The sequence below is a fragment of the Hyaloscypha bicolor genome (assembly GCF_002865645.1).
Source record: "Hyaloscypha bicolor E unplaced genomic scaffold K444scaffold_116, whole genome shotgun sequence".
Lineage (NCBI taxonomy): Eukaryota > Fungi > Ascomycota > Leotiomycetes > Helotiales > Hyaloscyphaceae > Hyaloscypha > Hyaloscypha bicolor.
In genome coordinates this window covers 329,238-352,252 of record NW_020194618.1, presented here as the reverse complement: position 1 = coordinate 352,252, position 23,015 = coordinate 329,238, and the positions used below count along the sequence as shown (strand labels likewise).

At 49.1% G+C, this 23,015-nt stretch overlaps 7 protein-coding genes across 7 annotated transcripts; 4 read left to right on the top strand and 3 right to left on the bottom strand.

The window, feature by feature from the left end:
- Positions 1-65: 65 nt before the first annotated feature.
- Positions 66-1,481, bottom strand: K444DRAFT_691653 (uncharacterized protein; the record flags this gene model as incomplete). The annotated part of the gene is made up of 2 exons (XM_024887799.1): positions 66-470; positions 523-1,481. The coding sequence occupies 2 exons, from the start codon at positions 1,479-1,481 to the stop codon at positions 326-328; spliced, it is 1,104 nt and encodes a 367-aa protein (XP_024734470.1). The 3' UTR covers positions 66-325.
- A 599-nt stretch (positions 1,482-2,080) lies between these two features.
- Positions 2,081-4,373, top strand: K444DRAFT_30367 (uncharacterized protein). Its single transcript, XM_024871747.1, has 2 exons — positions 2,081-2,350; positions 2,438-4,373. The coding sequence occupies exon 2, from the start codon at positions 2,523-2,525 to the stop codon at positions 4,095-4,097; it is 1,575 nt and encodes a 524-aa protein (XP_024734469.1). The 5' UTR covers positions 2,081-2,350; positions 2,438-2,522; the 3' UTR covers positions 4,098-4,373.
- Positions 4,374-5,124: 751 nt separating this feature from the next.
- On the top strand, positions 5,125-8,674 carry K444DRAFT_614966 (uncharacterized protein). Its single transcript, XM_024880624.1, has one exon. The coding sequence runs from the start codon at positions 5,328-5,330 to the stop codon at positions 8,565-8,567; it is 3,240 nt and encodes a 1,079-aa protein (XP_024734468.1). The 5' UTR covers positions 5,125-5,327; the 3' UTR covers positions 8,568-8,674.
- A 1,736-nt stretch (positions 8,675-10,410) lies between these two features.
- On the top strand, positions 10,411-11,765 carry K444DRAFT_631754 (uncharacterized protein; the record flags this gene model as incomplete). Its single annotated transcript, XM_024883412.1, has 7 exons — positions 10,411-10,418; positions 10,469-10,525; positions 10,718-10,752; positions 10,809-10,883; positions 10,931-10,994; positions 11,092-11,235; positions 11,285-11,765. The coding sequence occupies 7 exons, from the start codon at positions 10,411-10,413 to the stop codon at positions 11,763-11,765; spliced, it is 864 nt and encodes a 287-aa protein (XP_024734467.1).
- A 1,272-nt stretch (positions 11,766-13,037) lies between these two features.
- K444DRAFT_631753 (putative pyruvate decarboxylase) lies at positions 13,038-15,413 on the top strand (the record flags this gene model as incomplete). Its single annotated transcript, XM_024883411.1, has 13 exons — positions 13,038-13,119; positions 13,194-13,271; positions 13,340-13,553; positions 13,610-13,704; positions 13,752-13,776; positions 13,833-14,005; positions 14,057-14,262; positions 14,313-14,326; positions 14,376-14,475; positions 14,529-14,660; positions 14,717-15,003; positions 15,065-15,272; positions 15,324-15,413. 13 exons carry the CDS (start codon positions 13,038-13,040, stop codon positions 15,411-15,413), a joined length of 1,704 nt encoding a protein of 567 aa, XP_024734466.1.
- Positions 15,414-16,249: 836 nt separating this feature from the next.
- On the bottom strand, positions 16,250-17,685 carry K444DRAFT_533925 (acid protease; the record flags this gene model as incomplete). Its single annotated transcript, XM_024875185.1, has 2 exons — positions 16,250-17,373; positions 17,427-17,685. The coding sequence occupies 2 exons, from the start codon at positions 17,683-17,685 to the stop codon at positions 16,250-16,252; spliced, it is 1,383 nt and encodes a 460-aa protein (XP_024734465.1).
- A 1,549-nt stretch (positions 17,686-19,234) lies between these two features.
- K444DRAFT_30229 (uncharacterized protein) lies at positions 19,235-20,135 on the bottom strand. Its single transcript, XM_024871729.1, has one exon. The coding sequence runs from the start codon at positions 19,981-19,983 to the stop codon at positions 19,507-19,509; it is 477 nt and encodes a 158-aa protein (XP_024734464.1). The 5' UTR covers positions 19,984-20,135; the 3' UTR covers positions 19,235-19,506.
- Positions 20,136-23,015: the final 2,880 nt, after the last annotated feature.

Below are 23,015 nucleotides of genomic sequence, written 5' to 3'. Positions count from 1 at the left end.
TTCCCGAAGCCAATTCCATACTTTGAGATGTGTTTCTTTTTTCAGACATTTTGTTTTGCATTAAAGTTTTTACAAGTCATGAGCCATCTCACAGCAAAGCTCTATCCATCGCCTCCGTGTTTGTACAGTGGACATCTCCAAACTTCAAAGAAGCCAGGAGATGAGCCAAATCGTCGCCTTCTGCTGCCCTTTCACAGCCATACGTTTGCACACATCAGACAAAGCGTCCATGCAACCTTTGCCTCCTGTGTCCCTCATTTGGAGGCTCAAGAAAATATTCGTAATACATCCGACAGTACTTTCACTTTCAGCCACCTTTCGATGCTCAGCGGCCGAGGAGTTGTTTCTTCGCAGCATTCAGAATCTGTATGCTCTCGTTCCAAACACTGTCACGTCTGACCACACCACCTCCTTCTGCCATCCGCTCCAAATCAATCTCGTAGATTTGTTGTTGATAAGCAGTGAGGATGCTGTGGATCATTTTGTTAGCGAGTCACTGCCCAGCTCCTGGGGTGAACTTACTCAGCTTCACTAGCACCTTTGCTAACTCCCAAGACGAAGTGCGGATCATCATCAATTGCTTCGGATCGAGTTGTTGACTGAGATGGATGCTTTGGCGCACCGAATATTGATTGATCACTCCTGGGAAGGTTGGAGGAGACTTGGCCGAGGGGTGCACGGGATGGAGGTCCGTTGAAACCAGGCAGTGGAGGTCGTGGAGGAAGGGGATGGAACGGTGGCGGCATGTTGAACTTGACTGGGGTCAAGCGTCCGGGCTCTCGAGGGTAGTGAGGTCGGTTCTCAGGTCGGCGATTTTCTGGTTGGCGGTCCTTGGCCTCAAACACGACTGCATTGGTGTCACTGGCGTACCTTGGAGATCGTGCACGATACTCAGGTTGATGAGGAGGGGATGGAGCTTGTAGTCGACCTCGAGGTTGACGGTATGGGGAGGGGGTTCTTGGCCGTTGACGAAGAGGGCTTCGAGACCGATATCGACCGTATCCTGGCGGACCTCTGTTTGGGGACCGGGATCTGGCACGTCTTCCACGAGGAGACAGCGAGCGAGAAGCAGGACGTCTCCTATCTTGACCTGGCGAAAGTGACCTCGGATCGCGACGGGTCATGCGCTCTTGCAGTGTTCGGCCCCGAGGCTGCTCCATTCGGTCGGACGCAGAAAAGCTCTTGCTACTTCCACCATAGATGCAGACTCCGTTGATATGGATTGCGCTGCCAGGATTAGTCTTCAGTGCTTGCAAGACCTCGAACTTCAATTCTGGATCATCGTTCAGTCCGTGGTGCTCACACCATGCCCTGGTTCCTGCAAGTGGCTCTCCTCGTTCAAATTGAATGCTGTGTCCTCTGTTGTTGCTCGGACAGTATCGCTCAATGTGATTCCATCCCAAGCAAATGTGGCACTGCCTGGGTGGGTACTTGCATTCTCCGAAGTGGAAAACAACACAGTTTGTGCATGGATTCGGCATCTAATTGATGATCAACCATCTTCAGTCCAAGATCATCGCTCACCATCGACTTCAGGGGAGCACGAGTCTTACTTTTGCAAATAATCGATACTTCCTCTCGCTACATCTACTTCCTTTCTCTTCAGCTATGACCAAGCACTGGCCAAATTTGGAGGTTTCGCATCAACTTTTCGCGTCCTGACAGCGTGCTGAAGTGCTTTGATTCGTACCCGGATCAGTTTGGACGGACGAGGAAGATCGAACAGACAAGTTTACTTTGAAGAACAAAGGTTAACAGGAAGGTGAGTCCTGCACGATGAGGCGGAACTTGCTTCGTGTTCAGAGAGGTAAAATTTGTCCAAGAAAGTCCTTGGAGGGAAGTCAACAAAGTGAACGGCGCTATCATAGCCGACCACGTGAGCACCTATTTTGCTCGTTCCTCACTCATGGAGTCTTGATAGAAGGCACAACGTCTTGCTCAATAATCAGGAGCATAGGAGACAACGTTGCAGGTTGCGATGAACTCCTTGGCTGACCGACCCTAGGGACAATACCACCGTTCGCTGTGGTCTGCTCTTGCACTCGACAACCCCTTGAAAACCGATCTTCAGTTTGCTTTCAGGATCACCTTTTCGTCTTTTTTATTGCCAAGAGGCTGCTTACTTCCTTTGGAGCTTAAGGACTCCCGCCAATTTGTCTTAGCCCAACACCCGCCAATGTTCAAGCCGAGACATTGAGGCTTCTAATAAACGGCATCGTCTCCCCAGCCGAGCAACGGGAGACACTGCCATCTCGGAGAGAATGTAAACTTCATTCATTCCGAGCTCGTCTTCCAATTCTTGCAACAGGGAGTGCGCAAGCCAAATTTTACGGATGTGGAAGAATAAATAGTACGTCTCCCCTCGAGCTCTTTTTGGAACGACTCAAGAGTGTTCCTTCCATGACCTCTTTACTTTTCTTACTTTTAATTATCTCAGGTTTCGACTTTCCGAATGCTTCTATCTCACGCCTGGACTTTGAAACATACTTATCTTATCACAACAACTCTCCCCTATTTTCAACATGGCTTCATCCCCGGAGGACAACTGCCCCAACGCTGGGCTTCAACCAGATTGCCGACACCCTCCTGACAAGAAACCAGACGGATTTTGTGGCTGTCATCACATTGGCCCAGCCGCTACGTCAGCCTGTTGGCCTGAGCCACAGGTCGCTCCCGAAGATGCCTTCATGGCATCCAACAAGTTCCGTAATCTAGACCGGCTCCTCCCGGATACGCAAAGAAACCGAACAAGTTCTCAAATAGATTCCCATAATATGACCACCATGCTCCACAAGCAAGGCAAATCGTTGCCAGACACCCAAAGGAATTTTGCTGATCACCAAGATATCCTGATGACTTCAACCGGCTCAAAACTTCCGGACACAGAGATAAATATATTCCAAAGCATACAAAACAACGAGAGCTTGCGTGCTGATCTGGACCAATTTCTGCCAGACACTCCAACACAGATCCTTGATCGTGGAGATGCTCTGGGAACTACCGCAGCCGGATCGGATTCTCAATTTTCAGATACGCAAATAAATCAATTCTCGAACAAAGGTACAGATGAACTAGTCGATGACGACCCAGAACATCAATTACTAGACACACAATCTAACACAGCGCAATGGATGTCTCCCCTTCTCTCTTCAAAAATTCCACCCCCTCCAAGCCAGGACTTTCTAGTACCCGATACTCTACCAAACAACGGTAGTTTTGAAGCAAGATATCCAACTCCCAACACATCGATTCGACTTACTCAAAGTCATAAAAACCTTACAGACACCCAAGTCTCGTCGGCAGATGATCCAGAAGTTCCAAACTTAGCGGACATACCGTTCTTAAGGACCGGTGTAGATCTCAAAACGTCACAATCATCTATACCAAAAGCACCCTTCAACAAAATAACTTGCCGAGAGCGAAAGAGAATCATCGTCTCCTCCAACCGCCCTCCCGCTTTGACCAAAGCCATGTGTCAATGGGTCGACAATACCAACTATCTCCTCGATCCATTTCGCGGAGAAGAAGAGTGTTGGTTTCATCCATCTCCACCTCCTGCTCACCTCTCCATGAACGGTGTTCCTCGACCCTGCGGAAAGCTCCAGAAGAGATTCAACTGGAATGGTAGACACGACAAGCACTCTCTCGTTCTCAATTTTGGCATTGCTTCCAAACTTGCCAACTATAAAATGACCAAACAGCAGAAAGACGGCTTTATTAACAAACAGTGGCACTTGTCTCATCTTTGTGGAAACTGGACGTGCTTGAATCCTGCTCACACAACTGTCGAGCCGGGAAATGTCAACATCAGCCGGAACAACTGCTTCTCGCATCGCTCAGGATGCCTCCATAACCCACCATGCATGAAGGACAAGAAGGTCCCACTGGGAGCGGACGGGAAGCTGGTTGATCACACTGCCTCGATTTCAACCAACCTTGGCCCCATTGATGTTGGTGAATGGGACGATTGGTCCGTGCAGGGCTTCGACGACGGTGATGACTTCGCCATGGACAACGATGAGGATTCTAAGTTCCCTGCTTATCTTAACAGTGGTGATTCCTTTGTCATCACTGATGAGGATGAGGCTGAGTTGTGAGCCTCGGGAAAGTTGCAACATTTTCAATTACCAAAAAGCGCACTTACGCCCCTTTCTTTGTTTGGGGATCAAACTCCTTTATTCCCCAGGAACAATCATTTTTCTTGCACCATAGCATATTCAGGCAAAATACTTCGAAATGCAAGCCTGCGAGGCGGAAGGACATATGCTGCATCTCGATGAACAAAATCAATCTCCAATAATTTAAAATAATCTCCAACGAGGCTCCTTTAAGTACACCTCTGCAATCAATCCATGTCCTTTGATTAAATCAAGGCTGTCAGAGAACAATTCTTTGTATCTAAGGCACATTCCTCGCTTCATTTGTCCGATGAGCTCCAAAACCGACCTCCCACACCCATCAAGTGACATGACTTGCACCATTACCTGTAGTATTAGAGGAACTTCATCAATCTTTCCTTGTTACAATGAGGGTACTGTCGGTTCACCAGTAACGCGTAGCATGACACGTAATATGCGTGGAATGCTCAGTGCGTAAAGTTGGTGAAGTGGTTGATATTCAGAAGTAAGGATCGCAGTATCGTGGTATTGATATGCGATCCCTAAATCTGCTAAGCCTAATGGGAACTAGCTACCGGTCGAGTTACCTATAGGACGCGGGGTTATATGACCATGTCCCATATCCCATATCCCGTTGCCTCCAAGTCCCGTGACATGCACGTGACTCCCGAAGCAACAGCTGTACCAACAGGTACAAATGATGGCAGTTTCTGGTATACAAGGTATCGGCATTGTAGAGGTTGTCAGAGCATGTGCGACCATCGACCACCAGCTGCAAGACCAGGAATTCCAATCCCCAACCACACGACACAATAGCATTCCTCGCACACCCAATGTCTCGCACTTCAAAATCCGCGAGCACGACTCTATGGACGCGCTTTTAAAGCCAATTCAACCATACAGCCCCATAAATCTACAAAATCTCAGCAGCCCCATCCCGTCCCAACTTTTTGATAGCCGCAACTTGACCACACTTCACAACCTAAAAAAAAAAACTGTGAGAGAACAGAATTATAAATTTTGTTATTGTTCTTGAGATTGAAATGGAGGGAACATCATTCCACCCATTGTCTCGGAACAGACACGCATGCGGTGATATAACCCTTCGCGGCGGCCGGCATGTTTACTTTCCTCGCTCATACCCATTTTCCTCCCTCATTTTCACACTGAAAGTCCATTCGGCTCTTCGAGACCTGCTGAACGCACAACATGGCGGATCCAACAGGAAATCCAGAAAATGGGGACGGCAATGGCGAGGATCTTGACGAATACTCTGATTCCGGTCTGGCTGGACAACCGCCGGATCAACAGCTGTACAACAGCGTTATGTACGGCGGGGCAGGACAGGGACAAGCCCAGAACCAATTCCAGAGTAATATCCAAGGCTCTTTTCCATTTACGCAGCAAACATATGGAACTGCACCACCTCCACCAACTTCAAATCCATACCAATACCCGGCCATAGCGAATAGTTCCCTATGGCCAGGCTCCATCTTCCTGGGGCAGCAGCGGCCAACAACAGGCATGGCTGGGGGTTACGACCCAAGCTTCATTGGTCAAGGGTATTCATTTGGACCTCCTCCTTTCTCTGCCCCAACATATGGTGGCTTCGGACAGCCTGGTCCTAGCAGGTCTGGCGGTAACTATATGCTGCCCCCACCTAACAACGGCTCCACCAATCTATTCCAACAAAACACAAATCGGTATCCAGACCCAAATACCGCTGCCACTGGGTACCAGGACCCGCGTCCAGCAAATCCGAATCCTCCCCAAGTTCCAGCTCCAGCTCCGTACCAACCGCCACAAGAGCAAAATCGTCCTCCACGAGCACAATATTTCCTCCAACCCCTAGATTCCCTCCCACTCATCGGGCTCCCGCAAACGCAAAACCGCCGGATTGAGCACGGCTCCGGTGCAGGTCCCTTGGACCCAAGCGTGCACGGGCACTTCCCAATTCCAATTGCCCATGAAGAACTCGCGTACTCAAATCCCCCCGAATGGGAAAGACAGATGCTCTACTATGTCGACGACGGCGCGCAGCGAGTTGGCGAGAGCCGGGATGACTACCTCAGGCGAGCATCGCGAGCCATTGTGCACATGGGAATCGAAGTTCGGCGCCGACCAGCCCCGCCTCCAAATCAGGACAGGCAAGCGCAACGGAGATGGCAAGTGAACATCGAGTTGCAAGAAGCTGACCACCGCGATTGGATGGATCCTACTGATGAGGCGTATAATCCCAGGTATGCCATGAACTTTCTGGCAGAGACTGATGCCCTAAGAGCGAGGAATGCTCAGCGCCGTGCGACAGCTGCGGCACTTCTTCGGCGTGAGTTTGCTGCGATTGGTTATCGTAATTTTACCCACTCGCTGGCGCCGCATGAGAGTAGTGACGAGCTTTTTACGCATGACCATGATAGTCGGCCGTTATTTGGAGATGGAGGACTTTCGCGGGGCACCGGCGGTCAGCCCAGTCGAGGAAGAGCTCCTCAACCAAGAAAGGGAGCGCGTCCACGAAGAGGAACAGCTCTTCAACCAACGGGGGGATCACGTCCACCAAGAGGGGGGGCTGGTCAGCCAAGAGGAAGCACTCGTGAAACTAGGGGGCCTAATAATCCCCTACAAGCTGGAGGACTGGGTGGGCAGGGGCAGGGAGTGGACGAGGAGGCGGAAGAGGAATATGAGGAAGAATATTCTGAGCATCGTTGCCTTCCATGCGGCAAAAGGAAGATAGGTTGTTCCGTACAGAAAACTGGGTTCCCGTGTGATAACTGCAAAAGAACTGGGAGAAACTGTGTTCGTTTACCACTTGGAAAAAGGGGAGTCAAATCAGGAGACAGGAGAGGGGGATATAACAAGAGCGAGGTGCAAAGGCGAAAGGAAGAGGATAAAAGGAGAGAGGGTGGGGGAAGGTGGGGAAGGAAGAAAGTTGTCGACGAGGAAGATGAGGACGATGAAGAGGACGAGGAGGATATCCCTGAGCTGAACGACGATGATGAATCAGACGACGAGCAACCACCTCCACCACCATCGCCGCCGCCGCCGCCAAGTAGTTCAAGAAGGAAAAGACACAGGGAGCCAACTCCTGATTATGATCAGCAAGAAGAGCCAGAGCCAAGGCCCAAGAAGCGAAGAGCAGTTGCTAATACAGAATCGGGAACGAGGAACACACCAAACCTGCGCCAACAACCAAGGGAGAAACCTAACAATTGGTCATCCGGTAGAAGAAGGATTGTTCAGCCGGGGCGTGTCCCTCCGAGTGATCCAGACAACTGGTGTTCGACTTGCAAAAAGAATCTTCGCTCTTGCGACGGCAACAGACCATGCCAGGAATGTCTAATACACGGTGAAGTAGACTGCAATGCGGAAATTGTCGATCAGCCCTACAGACCTCCTCGCGAGACGATGACAACCCCTGTTCGGAATCAACCCAGTATGACTGGCTATCCAACGCCTGTATCGGGCGGGCCAAGGCAGACTTACGACGCCCCTGCCCCATCTTCTTCAATGGTTTCCCAAGACATGGAAACGATTGATGTGGATGCGCCGCCTTTGCAGGGTTACTTAAATAGCCAAAGGAGAATCGTGCCAAACGCTACAACAGAGGCAGTCCGCGAAGAAGCAAGTGGAGGGTGGCGGGGAGGCAGAGAGACCACCAATGCCAATGCCGAAGATATTGAAAACCCCAGTGAAGATGTGACGCTGGGCGCGCCTGACTTCTTCAGCAACGAGGTCGACATCAGAAATCAGAGTAATGCCAATACGACTAGGAACAACACTTCAGACAATGCAGCGGACCCAGAGAGAGCTCCAGGGCCGTCTCAAAACCCAGCGCTTCCTGCCTATGATAGAACAACCGCAGCGCCAGCAGCGCCAGGACCTCAGGCCCGCCAGCAAGCACATAGTTCGAGAGCGATAACAAATCCAGTGAATCCCCACATTGGGATCATGCGCGCCCCCAGTAACAACCCACCAGACATGTCCAAACCGTGCAACGAGCCCATACCTCTTCCAGATGGACCAAAATGCAAGGAGCGTCCCACACAGTCTTGTGATTGGATTGGACACGCGTGGTACAATGTCTGCAAGGATTGCGATGGCAATGCACGAGCAGGTGACTTTGGACTCGATGAGGTCGTTTTGGCCCAAACCCAAAACCATATGTGCAGCGAATGCGCGCAAGGGACTAAAATAAGATTCACCCAGCATCCAACCTCGGAGATCCAAGCCAGGGAATGTCTCTGTATTGGCCAGATACGGATGGCGTGGCTGTGTGGGACACATCGGGACGAAGCGACTCAATATGTTGAGGGAAGGGCGAAATTTTTTGAGTACAGTCGAAAGACCAGGGGGTTATATGGGAAATGCCCCGTATGTGATGATAGGGAGGGCGATGGTAGCACTGGAGTGTGGGAATGCGGTGCTTGTCGAGAGACCGTCATCGCGCCGTAAGGTAGCATGTTGTGGCTATTGTATTTGTAGGGCTGGTTCCATTCGTATTCTATCAATTTAATGCCGACATCCTAAAATGACATACCAAGCTTGCCTCTGCGTGATTGCATGGTGAATATGGATTGATAGAAGTTGGAGAAGATGTTGTGATGTGATGTGAAGTTGAATTTAGGTTCGTGTCACTAGAATCCCGCTAAAATTTAGTGTCGCACAGGCTTCTGGATCGCCATCAGGTTCTTCCTCATCTTGACCTCTCCTCAAACTATTGTACTATTGTACCACTCTTACTTTAAGCAGCCGTTCACAGCCATGTCGTCCGGCAATCATTTCTCTTTCTCTACACCGCGGTAGTCTCACCTGTTGAGAAAATCGCCCGTTCCCTCGAGAATCACCGCCAACCACGGCACTGGTCAATTGTCCGCCCCGCCGAGCAGATTGACTTCCCAAGACTGACATGTATCAAAAGGGGAAATGTTCTCAACGTCCGCCATTCATGTGGTACGCCAGTCATTCATAGTGTAGCTTTCTCATCATCTCCGACACGCATGATTTCGAATCCAACAGCGTTGCTAGGCGCTTTCCATTCACTGCCAACAGGAACTAGCGGGCAAAGCACATCCACGAGGAATAAGGATGCGAGTTGACTGAGTGTGGCCCCGAAAAGGGCGAGGAGAGAACAAAGCCCACACCTCTCGCGGACAACCTTTGGAAAGGAAACCTTGCTGGGGCAGTCAACGCATCGCAAACGGGAGCATTGAAGCTTCAACGCCCTTTAGCTGATTGGGCTGTCGTCCTGCTATTGGCATCATCAATGCCATGGAGTCGGCGAGGAAACCAGTTCAAGCTACAGCCGCAATGTCACCAAAGCCTTTTCGAGCCAGATGAAGCCTCGTGGGCTCGGACTATCCATTAAGAGCAAGTACTTGGTTATTGGGAAACTGTTTGGGCGTCCACGGGAGGGCAGAGAGCACCAGATACTTGTACAGTATATCCGAGTGGAGGGACAGCTTCTCCACGCTGCGGCGGAAATGGAAATGGAAATGGGTGGGCTGTTCCTGAGATGGCGCTCATCACCCGGGGAAGCACGCGCTGCGGGAGACCACGCCGAATTGTAGAATTAGAGGCTAGAACCAAAACCTTTCAAAGTAAACGTAGGGGCTATCACGAGACCGTGACAGAAGCGGAGGAATCGAACCCATGTAAATAGTAGAAGTATCCACTAGCCAACCGCCGACCCCAAAAAAATCGATTTTTAATTATACCTTCATTATAATTACAAATCCTGTTATATATTGATACTTTAGAGTATTTTTGATATCCTAACAGCTATATATTTATTTCAAACTAGTAATGCGGCTAGAATCGCTCATAAGGTAGTGATTTTGTTATTTTTGCCCCGCTATCAAATCCCTCACTGGAGCCTTGCTAGAGATAGAACACCAAAATTTTGTGATTTTTTAAAGTATTAGGAAAATGCTAAAAACTTCCTGAATTACTATATCAAGGTCGCTGATTACAAATATCTACTCAAAATTTCGGTTTTATGCCGTTGTTGTGGTGAAAAGGGGTGGGCGGTTGGGGGTGGGGCGGTTGGCCCCTGGATACTTCTATGCTTCGCTTCTGCATTAGCTGTTCGCCCTGGGCGTTGGGCAAACACAAGGCGAGAGAACGCCCTGTGCCTCGCTTCTACGAGTATATAATCCTCGAATAGCCCCCCCAAAACTTCCAGGCAAGCAGGCTCTGAGGCTCTCAGGGGTTCACATCCTTTTTGACAATTTTCTCCTTCCAGTGGTCGGTCGTTCCCGACAGTCATACTTTAGCAGTAGAGCCCTATATGTGAAAGATGGAAAGGTAAGTGAGCCTCGAAGAAGATTGGCAGCCTTGCTAACCGTTGAGAGCAGCTATGACATGTTCAATGGTTCGGCTCAGAAGAGCAGTTCCAATGATATAGAGACTAAGTATGTCGCCATAGGCCCATCACACTCCCTGGGATAGACAAATGTACGAGCCGCCGTACGCGATGCTACACTAGTGATGTAATCTTAGACTGGTAGTAAATAAAATATAAAAGTACGCACATATCGTGATCATTTTTCTTCCCGTGACATGCGACGTCATTGTTCTGAGGCTGACGCGATTGTTCTTCATAGCATACCGAGTTGGCATGTTTCAGCAACTTCTCAAGGTGAGTCCACCCGCACTAATTCTGAAAAGCGCTCTGTAGTCGCTAACAATCTTTAGGCCAAACCTCACCTTCATCTCCACTCTATGGATTGCAAGCTGGGGCAGTCGACTTGGGTGCCGGCGATCTTTTTGGTAAGTAGTGATCGTGTCAACCAGTTGCCTATTCCTGACTTTTATAGACTTTCCGTGGCTTCAGGACTTTCAATACCCACCTGCTACAGTTTCTGACTCACTGTTACTGCCGTACGCTGCTCCTGTCCTATGTGGCCTGAACCGATATTGTGTAGCCGGTGTCTGGCGATATGGCCTTTGTTGGACCTTGACTAACAATGAACTATAGTAGTAGTGCGAATTTTGATCCCCCAAACGCCTCATCGTTCAAGTCACCCGAGACCTCAAAAAAGGTCTTAAACGACGAAGGACAGAAATGCCAGTACCAAGGATGCCCGGAACATCGAGTCTTCAAGCAGAGTTCTGCATTCAAGTATGTCGATCATATTTGGCCTCGAGATATCTTACTGACAGATATGCAGGAAGCACATGGACAAACACCTCCGACCATATAAGTGCCCAGTCCCGGCCTGCACCGTCAACAACTTCGCCACTCCAGGAGACTTGAAACGCCATGAACAAGAAGTCCACGCCACGCCAGCTTACAACTGTCCCGTAACTACCTGCAAAAGACATCGGAGAGGATTTAGTCGAAAAGACAATTTGGTTCAGCATTTGAAGAGGACTCATAATCATGACCAAGATCAAGACATGGAGAACACGACTGCTTCTTCTCCACCAGCCTGGAGCTTGGGTAATGACTTCGCTGCTGAGCAATCATTTAGTGCTGGAAGCGCCGACGGCTTGATGTCGGCAAATGTTCTCTTCTCATCGGTATCAAGTCCATCCGACAAGATCTCCTTGATAACGAAGTTGAGTGAGCTTGAGAAGGAGAAGGAGAAAGCCATTGCGAAGTTCGATGGAGACATCGCCGCTTTGAAGCGGGTACTATCTTTCATGTAATTTCTCTTTGATCTCTTTGGGACATTGGCAGTTGAACTTTTTTTAAGTTTTGTCGGACATTCACGTTGCGTTCGTACCTGCCATTTTGGGCTTCATACTTGAGACATTGGTTGTTGAATTCTGGTATTCGTCTCTGCCGCAGGGTATCATGCTTAAAACATAGCACTTTTAAGATTCAGCATCTCTATCCTAATTTTTGTCGCCTCATGCTTCCATATCTTCTCAGCCTCATCTTCATCTTCAGCAACCCATCTCTTCTTTCAACGACATTTCTTTTCCCTCTTTCTCCCGCAACCCTTCTTCTTCCTCTTGGCTGGCTCGAAATTCTACTCGATCCTGTAAATAGGAGTTAAGGTGTCGCGATGTGGAGATATGTAATTTGGACCCCAGCAGTGAGAGAGCAAGAACTTCAACTCGGCCCGATTTCCGTTCAATTGATTGTTACTTGATAAAGGGGTTCAATTAGGTATGGCATAGCTAGATGTGGCGCGATCCCCATGACCTTGCCACGCTGCTGATTAATTGAATGGGCTCTGGCTTTGGTGAAGTCCATTGGTCATTTCATATGCGGGCGGTATATGAATGCACGTAACGAAAAGACCACAATCCTGACACTTAAGTGGAATTCATTCGGTGACTGTAGAAAATAGGTTGCAGGGAATGAATGCTGTGTCTATTCGCTGGAAAGTTTATGTTGTGTAAGTTTGAGGTTGGACAGAGGGTTTGTGGCTGGGCTCGCTAAACCATTTAAGGGGGCGGGGTAATGGCCTCGCTAAGCTGCAAGTGCCGTATAAGCACGTCAAGCTGACTATGCAGCGGGCGATCCTGATTTTAAGCATACTATTCGATCTGATAAAAGTTGACCAAGCCCGAAATATCCCGGCCCCGGGGAGTGCCGTGCATGTGAAAAAAGCTTGTCAAAGCTTGTTTTCCTAGGCTCCTTGTGGTCGAATCGAAAGACTGACATTGAACCCGGGTCAGAGAAGCGGCCCTTGTCACATCCCTGACTTTCCGATTATTGGTCAAGTATCGATCATGAAAATGAACTGCATTGCAAGGATTCTTAATGCTTGTACTCTATATTCACCCTGTCGGAAAGGTTGTGTGAGGGGGGCGAGATTTAGGAAGCTAGCTGAGGGGTCCTTAACAATTCATTACTTAACCAAGAGCTCCCTGTGTTTTTTTTTTCTCAACCTCGTTTCTCATCCTCGTACAATATCCTTCCCCTCCAATTTGCTTCTCGCAATACTACATTCAAAGAAAGCGTCCAAAATGTCTGAGATATTGGTCGGAGCTTATCTTTTCGAGAGACTTAAGCAGCTCGGTGTGAAATCCGTCTTCGGCGTGCCTGGAGGTAAGCTGTACCTTCGAATCAACACCATTTCATATTATGATTCATGCAGCAGGAGTTTACTCACGTCTTGACAGATTATGAACTCATGTTACTTGACCTCGTCCCTGAGGCAGGTTTAACTTGGCGTGGAAACCCCAATGAGTTGAATGCGGGTACGTCTCTGTGCTCCCGTCTTCAAGTGACCGCTTCTCAGGTTATCTTAATACTAAAATGAGAAAAGGTTATGCTGCAGATGGCTATGCTCGAGTCAATGGTGTTGGAGCAGTCGTCACCACTTTCGGTCCCGGCGAGCTTTCGAACATGTGCGGTATCGCCGGTGCTTACACTGAATTTGTTCCCATCGTTCACATTGTCGGATACCCAACAGAGGCAGCACAGCATGGTAAGAATATCATGCATCACTCGCTGGGAGAAGTCGGAGATGGAAAGTTTGAGTAAGTTAATGCTTCGAAGAAGCTGTTCAGAACTTGTGCTAAGATACAAACTACAGTGTCTTCCATGAGATGTCTAAACACATCACTTGCGCAACAACGGTGCTTCATGACCCAAAGACTGCTGCTTCCGACATTGACAGAGTGCTGAATGGTATATATATCCCTCCAAACGGCAATGCATGCTGACTTGTGACGAAGCAATGCTTAACTACTCCCAACCAGTGTCAGTTTAACGTCTCCCCTTCCCGCAACGAAATATTCGCTCACAAAATCAACTAGCTATATTGGCATCCCAACCGACGTCGCATTTCTGAAGACTCCAGCTTTCAATCTGCAGGTCCCTCTCGAGACTGCTCTCCCTCCCAACAATCCAACTTTTCAATCACATGTTGTCGAGAAAATCAGGGCCCTCATGGATGTCGCATCCAGTCCAATCATCATTGTTGATGGAGGTGGGACCTTCTCATAACTTGTTCTGGGGAAGCCTTACTAAGTCAAGGCAGGAGCCGTTCGCAGTCGTGTTTTGGCAGAAGCTAAGGCACTCATCCAGACCACTGGCTACCCCTACTTCGTGACATCGATGGGGAAAGGTTCCGTGCCTGAGAACCTGCCAACGTTTGGGGGTATATACGGTGGGATGGCGTCATTCCCAGAGACCAGGAAAGCAATTGAAAGTTCTGATTGCGTTTTGTGGCTTGGCAATTACCCTGTAAGTTGTGCGTAACCCACCACCTAGCTCAGGCTGATAATTGAACACAGAGTGATTTCAACACGTGAGATCTTGGAGTAGTGGGAACTTCCAGGAAGCTAACAGTATTCCAGCGGCGAGTTCACTGAAAGCGTAAAGGACGAGGTGACAATCGATTTTCAGAGATTCTATATCAAGATTGGAGGCATCCGCTACGATGTGAAAATGAAATATGTTAGATTCTTCTCCACCCAAGCTGTTCAGATAACCTGACCCAATCAAAACAGATCCTCGAAGCACTTTTGGCGAATCTTCGTCAGAGCCCTTTGAACTACAAGATGAAAGCGGTCACATGGGATCCATACCCCCTCGACAACCCATCACGCGAAGCTCATTTGACTCAAGACTATCTCTGGGCCGTAATTACACCCAAATCTCATCAAATTCCCGTATGTCAAAACTGACAATTCTGCAGGCACTCGGTCGCTACTTCCGCGACGGTGACTTCGTCATTGCCGAAACTGGCACCTCTGCATACGGCATTCCAGGCTCAAGTCTGAAGCACGTCAATGACGTGCAAATGTTCAACCAGACTGTATTTGGCAGCATTGGTTTTGCAACTGGCGCTGCTGTTGGTGCATTTGTCGCTGGTAAAGAGTTGGGATCTATCAAGCGAAGTATTCTTGTGACGGGTGAGGGGTCGCTGCAGCTCACGGTGCAGGCATTTTCGGATTTGATCCGTCATGAGGTTAATGCCACTGTGTGAGTCTCTTACTCTCTTCAAAATCTCTAAGGCAATATCAATAATATCTGATTGTGGCAGCTTCGTCTTGAACAACGACGGCTACACAGTCGAGCGACTCATCCATGGGATGGAGGCTTCTTATAACACAGTGCCTACCTGGGATTATGGGGGTTTGTTCCAAGCTTTTGGACCTCACTTCAAGACCAAATCCCATCTTGTGAAAACTCCTGATGATTTGGATGCTCTTCTCGCTGATGCTGAGTTCAATTCGGCTGGCTGTGCTCAGGTTAGTGTCGAAACATTTGGCTCGTTAACTGTGGCTAACTGAGAAATCCAGATTGTGGAACTCATCCTTGATAAACATGATGCACCAGTAAGTGTCAAGACTGCAACTGCTGCTGTTGAAGCGTTCAATAAGAAGAAGTGACCGAACGACATGGGCCAAATGGTAATGGAGCGAGGTTAAGAGGATTATATTCAAGCGGGATTGAGATAGTTTCAGAAATTTATCTGCAAATCACGAAGCGCTGATGAACAAGTGACATGAATTCATCGTTGTACTGGAAACCATTGAAGTTGCCTGTTACATAAAACTATAGTACCAGAAACGAAAATGGGAGCCAGGCTTCCAGTGTGGCTGACTCGCAGGCGCCCTGAGAGCTGACAACACATCGGGTTGAGTTCAGCCTCGGCGTAGCTGACCAAAGCCCTGCTTTGAACCGCTTCCATTTGGGTATCCTCAACTTGTTCCCCTATCAAAAATCCGAGCTCCTCGCAATTCAAAGTTCCGCAGCCTTAGCTTGCGATGTCCTTCAGCTAGTCAGCTGGCGACATCGTCGCTGCATTGAAATTGCTTCACCAGATTGGCAACGCTCAGAGATTCCGGCGGAGGCTCGTCAGACTTCCAAGAATAATTGCATCCGCTGCCTTAGAAAAACACAAACGTTCTTTTTGATCAGGAAGGAATATGAGGTTATTGGGAAAATTGACGTGCAAAACCTTTTTGTCCTTCTCCATCCTCCTCCATATTCATTCACTCGAGTCCTTCATTTCTCTTCTCGCTTCAATTTCCCAGCTACTCTCACAGCGCGTCCAAAGCGAAGATCGAGATTAATTCGATTATGTCATGATCTCATATATTAAGTAAATGCGATGCAGCAAGATTATAATGCTAAACCGGAAATCTAACAAGAGGGTATTCTTTTTATTCCAATGTCCAGGGCCCAAATTCCGCTCATACAATGCAAATATGCGAAAATTTTGTCAAACAAACAACCCACCAAGCACCGCGAATCCGGCCCAGAGGCCCAGAACAACTAGTCTTCGGACATCAAATCCGGGGATAGTTGGTGCGCCAGCGTTCTTTGTATTTGTTGATGTTGATGTCGATGTTGATGTTGAGGGGCTAGATGATCCAGTCACACCACTCAGATTCGGGATGCTGGTCGCGCTCGCCTGCAACTCGACCACGTTCGTCTTCGTGGAACCGAAGTTCGTCTGCGCGATGCCGATCAAGTTGTTATTGAGGTCGTAGACCACATATGCGGACCGTAGGAATGTGTCGCCGAGGATGTATGGCGCTTCTCCGCCTTGGATTCCCAGAGCGCAGACGGACTTGAAAGGTACGGTGGGCAAGTAGCTTGCAGGGACGGCGAAGATACCTTTGAGATCGAAGATCATCTCGCTGGCGGGGACTCTGATCGTGGCACTGCCAAACGCAAAATCGAATGTCATGGCGGCAGTGTTACGCAGATCGCAGTCGACGTAGATATTTTGGGTTTGTGCAGTGTCGTCAACTCCACCAAGAGCAGTTACGATGAGCGCCATGAGGTCAGGAGCCAGATAGGTCAGGGCGGTTCCAGAATCGAGGATTGCTACGTCTGCGTATGTACTGTTGGTCAGGGTCTTACCGGTGATGCCCATCGCAGACATTGTGACCCCGAAGTCGCTGTACACTGATGATCCATTCTGCAGAGCAAGACCGACAATTGGGAGCTGGGTCAGACTTCCTTCGAACTTTTGCGTGTCGACCCCTCCAAAAATGATAGACCCGGAAGATGCTTCCAGATCATCGAGATACAGGCTGTATGCTTTGGTGTTGATCAAGCCTTGACTAACCATGGTTTCGATAATGCTCGGATATACGAAGGGTACTTCTTGGGTGCGAGAATCATCTGATGCCTCGTTCAGAGAGTAGCCAATGCCCATTACTCCTGTCGAGCTTGTGGATGTGTATGCTAAGCCCATTTCGAGTGCCTTAATCGTCGCTCCGCCAATTGAGAATGTGTCATTGATATAATCGCCCTTCGCTCCTGATTTGTCCGCGTATGTAATGTCGAAGGCACCCTCTACCGCCAACTTGTACGTGGTGGATTTCTTCTCGTCAACTAAAAAATATTAGCAACCGAAAGAATGTTAAGAATTGAGATTGGGAACTTACAAGTACTTGAGCATCCACCAGTTTGTAATTGGAGGGAAGGCGTTGTACATAAATCCGATGACGCGGCGAGCATCCAGACATCGCTGCTACCAGTGTCGATCAAGAAAGTGACGGTCTGGGCAGGCGTTCCCACCTTGGCTGTTGCAATATAGTCGCCGCCAGTTGCGTTGTTAGCCAGAGTTTCAGTGATGGATGCCCGTGGCAAGAGGCCCCGTCGTCTGAACTTTGACGTTTGGTCCCGGTCCTTGACAATGTTCATTGAAACTGCAGCGAATGCGCAAGAGCTCAACGCCGCAATCGAGAGGATCGCAGATGCCGTAGGGGCCTTCATCTTGTTGTATGTACACGCAAAGGCGAGGCGAGGTGAGGTGGTGGGAGGTGAAGATATTCTGGTTCAGTACCGGTAAGTGGTGGTTCGTCGTATGAGATGGGAGTTGTATGTTGTCCCGATGGTAAAACAGGTCTCCCCTCAAAGCTGAGAGTGAATGAAGGAAAGGCACAGCTTGTAAGAACGAGGAGAGTCATTGTGGCAGTGGAGAGTCGGACCGTTCTTTTCTGCAGGCAGCAGGCGGCGTGCGGTTGGCCACAGGTCGTGAAAGCTGGGGATGTCGAATTTCGCGATGAAATCGTGCGCTAAAGAAGCAAGCTTCTTTTGGACCCCTGATGATCTACGCTTCAGGGCCAATTGAAGCGCCGCCTCTTTATTCTAATCCAATCGAAAGAGAGGATTACGCGGACGAAGCTGGGGTGGCAAACGCCTTCTTTCGGCAAACCTCTTCCTCCTGCTGCTTTCCTAGTTGGCGGCCGAGAGCACAGTTTCATGTTTTGCTTCGCCCCTTTTGAAGCCGCATGTGATGATGTGAGGCAACCGCCAACAATTTCACGAGTGCGCAGTGACTGTGTGCAGGTCGACTAATTTCCAAATCTATCATCTCTTTTGATGGGAAGGCTGGCTAACGAGTCCATTTAGTACCCTGGATATCGTTTCGAGGCAGGGGCCTTCAGCCCACCTGCCAAGAGGCGCAAGCCTCTCATTTGAAGAGGTCTTGCCCTTTCCGAGAATAGATCTTTAGCAATGCCATTTTTCGAATGCGAGAGGCTCGCTCTCTCCGCCTTGTTTCAATCAAATCTAAATCCTCAACATGGAAGCGGTTCAAGAGAGCTGGAGTGCGCCAGAACATTCAGCTGCAGGGCAACATGGCGTAAGAGTTGTTGTAAAAGTGTCTTGATTCTCTCGAAGTTTTTGATCCGATCCTTGCTCCTTCCTTCCTCCTTCTTTGCGTTTGCCGAGACGGTACGTCGCATTCAGAGACCTCCCAGCGGAGGTTGGGGAAAAGGGGGGAGATGCCTCTGTCGTGTCCACGTGACTTGAACGACTTTTTGTGGAACATAACACAGGTCAGTTACCCGTTGAAGTAATTGGGAATCCCGATTATTTACCGCTTGGATTGCAAAGTTGAAGTCATCTGAGAAGGGTCTAAATTTCGTTGTTTGTCTACTTCTGGTTGATCAAACCACGTGCGCCTCCCGCGCATAAACGGTCTGCCCGAGTCGTCAGCTTCAGCCAGCCAGCCAGGCTTTAGGGAAACAGTGCTGCTCGCACCAGTTCCACGACGTCAAGTTGGAAGTTCAGGATCTGGAACTCAAGCCGCGACTTTACTTGCAGACGCCTCGCGTTGAGCCACGACACCATTCGGAAGATTTTCAAGTCATGCATCTTTTATCATGGGATATCTTGATTCTTTTACGGCTTGTGACTATCACGTCCTTTTATACCTTTGAAGCCTTGTTTCACACAAAAAGTGAAGAATGGTTGATGTTAAGGTAGCTAAAACTACCCCATCTCATTGCCTTCCTGACCACTTGGCTACACATAAACCCACTGCTCTATTCCGTGCGCTTGTGCCATACCATTGCCAGGCTCCAAGTGATACTGTCCATTGTTGATTATATGTATTGACTTCACTGCCTCTTGTCCTTCTTCGGTGCCAGTCTCTCCCTCCCTCTCCGTCTGCCTATGATGCGCCCACTTATTGATAGTAGGAGCAACAACCACCAACCCTGCTACCATCACAACGGACTACTGTCCCACAAGGTTTAGCTCCTCGGATATCGGTATGTGACTCGTTTTGAAGAAGGATCCAGTACTGGAGATATTGATGATAAACATCAACGGCGAGAAGAACGCAGCAGACATATACATCCAAAACATGCAATTTCCCCTCCCCGCTCTCGCCGCCCCCTCCGCGATACCACTACATGCTGAGAAAATCAGGTACACGACCAAGTTGCAGCAAGTCAAGATCGCTATCCCAACCGCACAAATATACAGCTGCAACATCGCCTTGTCGTTAATCAAGCTCACTGGCATCGCCACCACATCCGTCGGGCCGCGAATGATATTCCTCGTCCTGGAACACGAGTACGTGTAATTGAACGTCGCGACATCCAACTGGCTTACAGTTGTCAACAACGCCCCTGTCTTCGTCACACACAGCGCCTCGTACGGCCACGGCCTCCACGTCGCTGCTATCGAGCATGCAGTCCCGACGAACATGAGCGCGCCCTAGGCGCGGATCAGCACTCTTCCTGCCAACGTCTTGAGTGATTTCAAGAAGGCCATGATCGGCACGATGAATATGAGGCCGGTAGCACTAGCAGCGTAAGTCCCGAAGACGTCGAGGTCTATAGCAGATGTGCTGCCTCAGGGGAGGACGACGAGGATGATGGCGTGGATGGCGGCCGAGCCGGAGAAGGTCATCGCTGAGGCAGCCGCACTGGCTGCTAGCTAGATGGATTTGTGGGTGAAGACTGTGAAGATAAGGAGCGCGTAGTATAAGACGCGGGGAAGGAGGCCGTATTATCCACTAACGGTGTAGACACAGGTCATGGCTGCGGGACCGGCTGGACTGGTGATGTTGGGGAGAGGGAGGACATTATCCGAGAAATACATGATAGCAAGAGCTAATAGAGCCCTCCCATGCATGGAGAACCGCAGCGGACAGTTCGAGAAGGCGTAGGGAAGCCCGAGTTCTTGAAGTTCTCGTAGAGCTTCATTCATGTGGCGTACGCGTCCTTGGTCTTGAAGCTTCAGCTGAGCGCCACCGACATCTACATTTTGCTGAGCGAGCCTGTACCCCATGAGACATGACAAACAGCCGCTTTCTAGAAAAAAAGTGCTACGTCCTTATGTGTTGTGAAGCTTCGATCGGTTCCGAAACAACGGAGAGGAGATTAATATAATTGAGCGGAACTTGGTGCTGTCTGCTTGCATCTACTAAATAAGAGGAGATTGTTGATGGCATACCAGCAGAGTCTCGCTTAATCCGGCTATCGGAATAGGGGTAACAAACCCTTGAGCAAGTGAGCCTGCAGATACGGAGATGACCACTTCACAAACACTATCTAGACCTCCACCTCTCCTCTCATAGCAAGCAATCAGTACCGTGACCGAGTTCTCAACAACACGCCCCACTTCCAACATCGAAGTCTACTCTTCTGCCGCTTGACTACCGCACACTACCCCAGGCTTGGCAGGTGGTGGTGGCTGCTTGGATGGTAGATGATGGGATTGCAACCACGAATCAATGCAATGGGGGGAGATCTGAGTGAGAATGGAAGGGGGGTGCCGCTGGGCTGCATGAAAGGTTTTAGATTCGGAAGTTAAGGGCTTCGAGTTACCCCTGAACACAATCCAAACCCCTTTTGCCCCATAAATCTCCCCACCCATCCATATTACACAATTTAACCATTTCTCACATTCCATATCCCAATACTAACGCAATTATATAGTAAGCATAACCCTAGGGCGTTGGTTCCTTACTGGTCGTATATCGGAAGATAATCTTCGCCGAAGCTCCGACTGGCTTCGGCAAATTGACCGGGCCTCAGCGTCGGCCTCCTGCGTCCCTTGCAAAGGTCACTGTCATGTTTGCTAGACCTATTTAGACTTGTATATTTCTATATTTAGCATCCGCTTCATGTTTTGGTTAGTGTGCGATTTGCAACAAATTGCCTTCTTTATGCGTTTTATCCGGATGGCTATTTTGGCTGGGCTTGGTGGCTTTCATGCTCTGGGTGAGAAGCGGTCAAATTTAGCTCCTGCTGCATTTGGGGATGGCGATCGGGTCATGCGACCTGCAACAAAGATCAGCTCTGCATATGCTGTAACGATAATTATAAACATATTGCTGCATGTCATTGGCTGTTGGAAACAGGGTTGTCAGTCTCTGGAAGGGAGAGATCGAGATTGAATCTCCGCTTTCAATTCTGATTAGAGCGCGATGTGCAATAAAGACTCCTTCGGGCTTCCGTGTCCCTATAATGAGAAACGAATCTCTAACCTCCGTCATATGCTTTGCAGAGGTAGACTTTGAAACTTGGACAATTGTGTACAATACATTTGTATTATCTTCTTCTCCACTACTGGTATATCAGGCACTGTACATATTTACGTGATCCGGAAAACAAGTCCAGAGGATAACAAGTACAGCCAATGAGCAGAGGCTTCCGTATCGAGCAAGTACACTTTTCTGGAGGCCGCATCCCACCGGTCTCATTCTCTCGCTGGCGAGAGGTGCACCTTTAAAGAATTCAAACAACAAAGAATACACCCAAAACGGCTATTTCAGAGAACAAGTCTTTACATTGACAATGATCCGGCGAGTGGGGCGATGGGATTTGCACCTTTGAAAAGTGGAACTGAGGCCATGTCGACAACTTCCACGAGCTCGCCTACTTCGACGACATCGACGAAGCAAACACAGTCCGCCAGTGGGGCTAATCGAAGAACCGTCTCTTGGGACCCTGGGAGAATGCTGTAAGTCAAGTTAGACAACAGAATGGAAGGTCGAAGCAAAAAGATCTTACGTTGACCAACAACCCAAAGCCCCGCAACATTAGGAACATTCATCCCACAGAACAGCGGTGCAGTTGTTGTTCCCATTATTAATCGCTGCCCACTACTTTGTTGGGATGTTGAAAATTCAGCCTGCTTTGCTGACGGCACTTCTGTTATCGTTGTCGGCAGCCTTGAAGTTTGATGCACAGGGAAGCTGAAGCCGTGTTGGAGGTTTGTCGCATGCAAAGTATCCCGTGAGAAGGTCTCGATCGGGTGTAGATTGGAGAACTCCTTGAATCCCGGTTTCGTTGAACCCGCTGGTCACTGCATCGGTTTGCCTGTTCCCGTCAGCAAAGCTTGCTTGATGGAGAATACAAGGTGATGCTCGATTTACCCGACAACTGTAGCAGCCCCACTGTCAAGCTCAACTAGAATGTCATTTGCAACGATCTTCCCATTTACTACAAGATCGCCAGTCGCGAAGCCAATAACTTGGTTTGCGGTCAAGCCGCCGTAGGTAGCCGTATCTATGTAAAGTAATCCTGTCACCTTTCGAAGAAGGGGGTCAGTTCCAAACTACTTGGGTAGCAGATTTGAATGGGTACAGACCACTCCGTCTCCAGTCCCATTACTTGATGTAGTCCCGTACGTGTTTGAGAAATGAAGGGTGGGGTTCTCTGAAATTGTACTGGGAACAGTCTATTCGGTATGGGAATGTTCTCATGACATTTTCCATTTCCGTCTCTGGA

Coding starts and splice junctions, on each gene's coding strand:
- K444DRAFT_30367 (XM_024871747.1), top strand. CDS start 2,523: ATGGCTTCATCCCCGGAGGACAACTGCCCCAACGCTGGGCTTCAACCA.
- K444DRAFT_614966 (XM_024880624.1), top strand. CDS start 5,328: ATGGCGGATCCAACAGGAAATCCAGAAAATGGGGACGGCAATGGCGAG.
- K444DRAFT_30229 (XM_024871729.1), bottom strand. CDS start 19,983: ATGTTCGTCGGGACTGCATGCTCGATAGCAGCGACGTGGAGGCCGTGG.